At 43.1% G+C, this 8,819-nt stretch overlaps 1 protein-coding gene across 1 annotated transcript; it reads right to left on the bottom strand.

The window, feature by feature from the left end:
* Positions 1-310: 310 nt before the first annotated feature.
* Vha26 (V-type proton ATPase subunit Vha26) lies at positions 311-8,609 on the bottom strand. The gene is made up of 5 exons (XM_050192836.3): positions 8,415-8,609; positions 8,276-8,341; positions 6,788-6,897; positions 5,564-5,747; positions 311-929 (listed from the first exon to the last, which is right to left on the bottom strand). The coding sequence occupies exons 1-5, from the start codon at positions 8,445-8,447 to the stop codon at positions 654-656; spliced, it is 669 nt and encodes a 222-aa protein (XP_050048793.1). The 5' UTR covers positions 8,448-8,609; the 3' UTR covers positions 311-653.
* Positions 8,610-8,819: the final 210 nt, after the last annotated feature.

Raw genomic sequence — 8,819 nt, 5'->3', positions numbered from 1 at the left:
TGAAAGGAACTTTGCGTGCATACAGTGCACTGCAATTAGGCGAAGTGACAACAGCTCAAGCAGCTCTTGATTGAAACGAAACAGGTAGCCAAAGTGATGCAGCTCCAGATTATTTGCCGAGAAATTCATGTGAACTCAAAGATGGGTGGCTTTTCAAGTTTAAATTTGCTGAAGAGGAGTCAAAGTCCAGCATTGAAGAGCATATGAAAATGGCCTTGGAAGTCAATGTCCTAAACACAATTTGATATATTCTGATACACGTGCAAGACCCCAGCTAGCTCTATTTGACAAGTAGCGACAACAGCGTTGATGCTCTTTTCACAGCAAGGACATTTGCACTGCTGCGACATTTTATTGAAATGAAGCTACAACAAAAGAAATATTTAGACACATCGATTTGTAGCAATATGGATAACAGGAAACATGTTGATACACTAATTTGCAACAATACAGAAACCGTAATAGGGTTTAAAGATGCGTTGAGCAGACCACGATGCAGCGGCAGCCAGCACAAAGCATCACTCAGATGCTGCATGCAGCTCGAGCAATACCGAAGATGCACGAGCGGGACTCTCGGGGCGACGCCATATACGCTACACTAATACAGTCCTGACTACACGGGACACGACCGCTTAAGCCCCCAGGAGGTAAGCCTAGTCATTAAACTTGCGGTTGGGGTTTCTCCCAAAGAGCGCTGTGCGGACCTGTGGCAGCAACTGGTGAAAGATCATGTCCAGCCGCGACTCAAGAGTGTTGCAGACACGGATGCGGCCCCGCTTAGACACCAACTCGACTCCACCACAGATGCCTTCAGAGAGATTTCCTTCAACGGACAGCTGCACTGTCTGGCCCGTCACTGCATGGTACTTCCGTGCGACAGCATCTGTGTCGATGAGTTTCTTATCCTTTGGTCGACAGCACACAGTCACCTGCAAAACCCAAGCAAAAGATATGCCATCACAGCGTTCTGTTCCTTCTATTGGCTGGCTCGGCTGTTCCTTTCTTTCCTTGTTGCACTGAACCAGTTTGAAAATGAAATACCAAATTGCCCAATTCTCAACATTAGTGGCAATCAACCCTTCTGTAACATAAAGGAGGCAAATGCAGCCTCAGTTGTCTGGTTCAGGGTGCTTTTGTCAACATTACTGCTGAAGTAATGCTCTTGATATTCAATGTATTGAAAACAGTATAGGCTGTGTGACATGGGGCATATTAGCACAAAACTTTTCATTAAAGACACTGGCATTTGTGGCAAATATTGATTCTACAGCATTGTGTGTAATTATGTATAATTTGTTGTGCAGGGGCTCAAGATGTGTATATTGAGAGTAGGGGCAGGGGCCGGGGAGGCACGGGGGGGGGGGGGGGATCATCTCACTTACACAAACTTTTTTTTTTATAACAGCGCTCTTATACACTAGGTTCTGGCAGTTTGTGTGCATAGGCAAAAAAGATGCCGGCCAGCCCAGAGTTAAAAGAGCTAAAGCATAAAGCAAAAACATATTGCCGGGTATGCCCCACCTGCGTTTAATTGAGAGAAGTGTCAAAACATATTGTGATAAAAATATATATTATAAAAAAGTAAAACCAGAATAAACACTGTTTAGTATGGATTGCAGTTTGATGTCAAAGGCTCTACAGACAAACCACATAACTTTATCTCAGTTCCTTTCCACCCATGCGATGGCTAGGCTGCGTGCAGTGAGGACTGCAGAAGAACAGCGCATCTACGAAGAACACAGTCATGAACAGAAGCAGGAATGTGTGTGGTGACGGCGGGTGGCACGTAATATGGACAAAGATCACACCACAAATGCCAAGCACATGCACTCTTTGGTTGGATCACCCCTACCAACTCCACACGATTAGTAATTGTGGGTGATTTCAACATAGACGCGTCTCGGCCAGATGGAAGGTTCAGCAATCGATGTTACACAAACATCAGTGTGCCCACAATGTGTGATCAGTCGTGTATAAACCTCACATTCGCCAAGAACCTTTCCAGCGTTGCCACAGAGCCACTGGCCGTATATCATAATGATCATAAAGCGATAGTCACCTTGGTGAACAAATAATAAATCCAATAAAAGCAAACAAAAGAAGGCTAAAAATCAAAAAAGCATTGAGTATGCAATTAAAAAGAAATTGTGAAAAAACGAAATTCATCTTATTTTCAATCAACATATATAGTGCCAACATATTTATCACCATATTACAGCTCAGCTGGTCATCCACTTTTCACAAAATGGAATAACTCTGATTTTGTTGTTGTTAGCAATGTTTAAAGGGACACTAAAGAGAAAAATGATTTCTTCTGCATCAGTAAATTACCCCTCTAGGACACCAAAAGCACCACTCTTACTAGGATATGACGCTTGGTAAGCCAGAAAAAGCGCAACGAAAGACGGGTGGCGACGCTTCCTTGAAGCTCCCGCACCTGGTCGCTGTGATGTATGTAATGGATTTTGATGGCATCTTCTAGGGACTACTTACATATATACCGGTACAGATTGACTACATTGTGTTCTAAAGGAACCATATATTAAACATGGCAAGTTTCGGGAACCTTTACTCAGCCAACAATGCCCAAATGCGAAAACGTACTTTGGAATCCCTGACGTCACACTGACGTACCGGCATCTGGGTTTCGGCGCTAAATTCAAATACTGATACTTCGACCTTCATTTTCTCACCTAACAATAAAACTATTATTTTGAAATGACTGCCTACAGTGTTCTCAAACAATGATTTATTAGGCTAAATTGATTTGTTGTTTCACTTTAGTGCCCCTTTAATGACTATATTGAAGAGGGGTCAGCAGTCGGCACTGAGAGGGCAGTGGCCAGTTGCAATGGAATCTGTGGGGGTGCTCAACCCCCCCCCCCCTGCCCCCTAGTTCTGGCACCCCAGAATTCATGTGTCTGAAACCTGTGAACCCCAGACATCCACGGGCTTCGTTTCAATGAGAACTTTTAGAGTGAGAAAATTACTCTGAATGTGTTACATGTTCTTCTGTTTTATTTAGTTATTACCTAAGAATTTATATTTTACTTTTTATCCTATATTATTAACCAAGTGAAATAGGGTAGCTGTTGCCAGCAAATGGCAACAACAACTCTTCTGGTTATTGTTATCTCAATAAAAAAAAAAGGTATTTGGTGTAACTTCAATTCTTCCCTGTGCATTAAAAATGTTTTAATGGAGTCTATTTCTGTGTGTATAATTGACAGCAGCAGAATAATTCCAACTTTTCACACCTGCTGTGCCCCAATACCTTCTTGGTCACAAGAGACGAGTCTCATAGGCATACCTTTCACTCTTTCCTTAGCGCAAGGAACATGCTCATTTTCAATGTCTTTATGTTTTAGTGTTCTATTTCAGGACATACTAGTCGCAACATATACCATCATACATAAAATTATAACCTCATAACTTGTGTTTTGAATGAATCTATATAATAGGCCAAGTAAGGAAAGAGATATAATGACATGGAAATGTACGATCCAGGAGAATGTACAATCGAAATGACACTTTTATTGTGTCCATATGAATGCACATACCCAACGAAAACCATATAAGCCAAGAACATATCAAACATGTTCTGTTATATTACCTTAAAGTTCTGTAATAACTGACCCTAGAGCTTCATCTACCTGAAGAAAATCTTACACTGTGAATCCTTCAGCCACTGTGGGAAAAGTGTAGCACACGAATCTTTCAATGATTTGACATGAATTCATTAAAAATGCACAAGCAGCTTCTATTACTGTTCATTGTGGTTCATTTACATAATATGCTAGTCTCACAACATCAGACAGCTAGCCTTGATGAACCTTCTCTGACACCACTCCTTTCCTTCGAGGCCCACCTGCGTGTTGACCCTTGGGAAGTAGGCCTTACATGGTTGCCAAACTTTCCGAGGCATTGTTTCATTTGTGGTAGCTCTTGAGGCTCACTCACATTAGGCCAACACAACACCAATTTTGGTTTGCCGACTGTGAGCGGCAGCATTTTTTCCTTCATGTCGGCACCTCTGTCATACTGTACCGTTGCCGAGCTCTCCGCCGACCATTGGCAGATTGTCGGCATCGGTACAGTGCGACAGAGGTGCCAAAACAAAGGAAAAAGCGCTGTTGCCGACAGCCGGCAGACCTAAATCAGTGCCGTGTTGGCCTAGTGTGAATGAGCCTTTAGTGATGCCCTGGTCACAACCAACCCTAGCCACCTTGTTTCCACTCAAACCTCCCCCCTACTCTCTATGTACTCGGCAGCTAGAAATTACGGCTTGCCTATCATCACGTGGTAAAAACCTATTTACCATGAGCATCATTTTTTATATCTTTATGATTATACTTGAAGACTGTCATGTGATGATCCCTCCTAGCCTTTTTCCTCCCTCCATACAATGTTTCTTGAGAGCAGTTAAGTGTTATCCATTCACAGCAGGGTTACTATATTGATACAAGGCAGAAACATTTAAACAACGCACGCAGGTTCGTGCGCCCCCTCAAGACGACAACGGCGAATTGGAGGAAAAGACGACGAAATAATGGCACGTGTTTTCACCGCACGCACTCGCATCGCAGGTGGCCGTTGTCGGTGTCTGCAAGAAGAAGACTAGGTGAAGCGACGCTCGAGAGAGAAGAAGAAGGCCTTCCTGATCTTCCGTTTAGAACGCGGCAGTGCTTTTTATTTACCGCCAGGGCACAAGTTCGCCCACAATAAATAGTTTTATCTGAATTCCCTTAACTGTCCGTTACCATATGCATAATAAACCTTTTTCAGGCAGAAGGCAAGCTGAGCTCACCATGCATGCACTTGCAAAAAAGAAATGAGCCCAATTCGTCCAGCACTCCCTCAAGACTATCTGGGCTCGTCCTATGCTCTGTGGTGGTTGTAACCAACACGAGAAGATGCAAGGTGCTTGTTGAAGACTGAAGTTGTGAATATATATATATATATACATATATATATATATATTTGTTATTGTTCGTATTGCCAGCATCCTCCATGGGATAAATGAACAACTTGAGTAGTGTTGAAAAGAAGAAAGACTCGGAGAGCTGAGCTTCTTGAGTAAGAGTGATTTTGTGATAGTGTGCTGTGTTGAAACGTGTAAATAAGGCCAAAACGTGCAGTGAAACCAATTTGTGTGCACTGAAGCCTACCTTTGCTACAGTTAAAAACGTTTTTTTCCTAATAAGCTTTCCCTTTCTGCACAAACATTTACCCTGTTCTTGCTCTATGCCAGCAACTCAATTGTTTGCATGCAAACAAAAACATTCCACCTTTCTTGCAAGGTTTTTTTCTTTTTCATTCTTTTAACATATTTAAACGCTTAAGAATCCACAAGATTATTTTAAACCAGAAAGACGAAGCCATACTAGTGGTGCACGCAGACACCAGCGCCAGTTTTTTCCCTAGTGCATTTAAGTGTTCATGAAGTGGACTACACTGGGCCTCTGATTTGTTGTCCTGAATGGCCCAGGACTGTCCGAGAAGCTGCAGCTCTAGCAGTCCTGGCATTGTCTACGCAAGGCTAGACTCACTCCATTGCACCCACCTCTGTCTCGAGCAGCCGCAGCAGCGACTGCAGGATGAGCTTCTCAAGCACCTCCCGATATCGCGGCTCATCGTGGGTGATGTCGCCAAGATGACGGCGAGCCTCCTCGAGCACCTTATGGATGTGCCCCTCGCCCTCCTTCAGGACCTTCAGGCGTGCCTGATTCAGCATGTTGGAGCTCTGGCTGCACATCCACAGGTTACCATTACTATAGGCACTTATACTGCCTGTTCAGGGAGGAATTAAACAATTTTCTAGAAAGCAGGGCAGTGGAGATGACAACGTCCATCTACTTTTTAAGCAACACATTAGCAGTGACGAACAGGAAATATGTGGTGATCACTGATTAGCTCATAATTTATCCACATTTCATTAATTAGCTTCTAATTATTTTACTTCAGATTTTTTTAATTGTTACAATAGCTGTGTACATATTTAAAGTAATGCTTTATACAGGGGGAGGTCCCAAATTGTGACTATGCAGGGACCACCTATGCTGTTCGGAACAGGCAGACGAATGAAGTGCAACAACAAAAAAAAAGTTAATTTTAACACTGTGCTATATGGCAACAAGGGCAAGTGCTGAGAAAGAGACTATATTGGTCTAAGTGCTAATTTTGGAAAAAATGTAATGCGACAGAAAGATAAGTAACAATTTGAAATTGTGGAACATATATTGTTGTAGGACATATTGAAATTGCAGAAACGAAGCCAATCTCGCAGACCAGCAAGCTGCAATAGCCCACAAACTTTTTGGCCACTGCATGTGCATGCTATCTGGTAGCATGGGCTAGCAGCTAAGCTAGGCAGCTACACTACCACTTCTCAAGTCAAGCCACTGCAGTAGGCTCTTATCACATGGGTCACTGTATAAAGAGCAGAACTAAAAGACCAAGTCAGTTACTTTTTTTTCAAGTGCCCCAAAATCGAGGATAGCTAATTCACAACACCAGCTGTCATATTAGGCCCAGGACCCCATCTACAACATGAGCATGCGTGAAAATTTCCTTAGCAATATTAATAGGCACACAAGTCTTGTGCATGTTAATTAGGCAACGTAAAGGCCCATCTATTTGTCAAGCTTACATACCTGTCATGTTTTAGAAATAGAAATGCTTTCATTCCAGTGGCATGATCCCTAACAAGTATCACACTATCGAACAAGTATCACACTACCGCAAGCTTTAGCCCATATTGACAGCAAGGCAAAAGGATTGCACTCACATCTTTCGCTGCAGTTCTACTTGTTTCTCCTTGCGCGAGTAGTAGTCCATGATCTTGAGCCGCTGCTCAGCAACCAGGCGACCTTTTTCAATGTTGAACTCTTCCTCAGCCTGTGATTGGGGCAAGGCAAAATTTACAAATTTGAACAAGTTGACAAAAGGTAAGGTCAAAGTGCAAGGTTACCAGTTAAGCTACGTACACTGTGACCTCTGTTTTGGAACCCCTAACTAGTTCGTATATTGGGGCAATTCTGAAAAGTGTGACGGATGTTGCGTTTGGTGGTCTGGCCTACCTCCCTAAAGATAATCATCATCAGCCTATTTGAATGCACTACAGGGCAAGGGCCTCACCCAAAAATCTCGGGCTACCACTGTCCTGTGTCAAATAAACCCACCTGCAAACTTCCAATCTCCCATGACTCCATCTAATTCTTTGCTACCACCAACTTCAAGTCCCTTCCATTTCTGTTACTCTAATTAGAGTATTGGTTATCTTATCTAAACTACGCCCTGCCCAACTGCGTTCCTTTCTCTTAATTTCAAGCTGTAACGTCTCATCTAACCCTAGTGTTCGTCCTCTAATTAATGCAGCGATCTGTACCTTTAAATGATACACCTATCATTTTACTGCTGCAGATATCTGCACAAAGACGTATTACATGCGACAAGAAGCCATTCACTTGGCATTAAACAGTTGCAACATTTTACAGCGCTCTGTAAAATGCAGTGCTTGAAAAACTAGCTTTATTTGGAGAGCGGGGCATGGCTGAAGTCTGTGTTAACTTTTCAGAAAGCGCTAATTTCATTGCTATAACTTAAAACTCGAAACTGTAATATACATCATAATTACACGGTATTTAATTACGGGCAAAAAAAAACATAAGCGGCGAATTACACGTATTCGATAATACCGACAGATTCAAAGGGGTTCAGCTAAGCAAGGACTTCGGAGAAGTCGTAGTTCTGCATCCACTACAGACGCAGCGTTTATATTATTGTATTATTTACTTTGCACCGATGGACAGAGCGATGAATTCTTTTATTTAGAGGAAAAAGATGTGATTAAGTGCAACTGGGCGCCAGACGACATGCGATACTTCGCGTTATCATGCAACCTCGGTTCTTGCGGTCTTGCGAATGTGAGCTTTGAAAAAAAAAAAAGTTATTCCAAGAGGCATTAGATGGGCGGTGCATAATCTTGACTACAGCAAGGTTTGCGGCGGCCATACAGACCGGCAACCTACTGTTATGTACTTTGAAAAAATGAATCCTTGAAAAACGCTGTTAGTTCTGTCGAAAACAGACGAGACGGCAACTGACACGAGCTAATGTGACACTAAATTACAAAAGCTTGTGTGTGCGTGTGTTTAGAGTCACAAAGCGAAGGCAGAACAAGCACGAGCTCATTTGATGGGACAATTAAGGCCGGATGTCACGCGTCTCACCACGGCAGCGCGAGCAGACTCCCGCGCGCGTGCTAAATATTTACCTTTGCGTCCACTTCTTCCACTTTTTCGTTTGCCTCTTGTTCAATGAACGCCATCATGTGCTTGATCTGAAAGGTAAACGAAAGCACGAGACTGCAATTACTCTGGCCTAGGCGAAAACTTTGCCAAACACGTTTCTACCTGTTTCTTAACGTCAGAGTCGCTGAGAGCCATGGTTGAGGAATTAGTGGACCGGTGCTGTTACTCCAAATCACGCGTTACACTTTTCGGCCGCAAATTTTCGACCACTGCACCGTTTAAAACAGCTTTGTATGCTACGAGGCGAAGACGCTGCAGCTGCGGGCGGTCGATGCAGACGCTGTCATGTGATGCTTCCGAACGTAACCGAGGTGATGATGATGATAAGCGTCTGGAGTGATGCTTTGCTTGAAGCATTATGTTGGTAAGCGCTGCAACACGTACGACACGTACTAATGCATTTCCATCACAGTACTAAACAATGCACTGTAGCTACAGCGGGAGAAATTAGACTTTTGCGCTGTACTAAACTATGTGATAATGTTCCGTTTTCGTCACACGCAGTTA

Source organism: Dermacentor andersoni, chromosome 10 (assembly GCF_023375885.2).
Source record: "Dermacentor andersoni chromosome 10, qqDerAnde1_hic_scaffold, whole genome shotgun sequence".
Lineage (NCBI taxonomy): Eukaryota > Metazoa > Arthropoda > Arachnida > Ixodida > Ixodidae > Dermacentor > Dermacentor andersoni.
The sequence above is the reverse complement of the archived record's forward strand: the minus strand, read 5'-3'. Positions and strand labels throughout refer to the sequence as shown.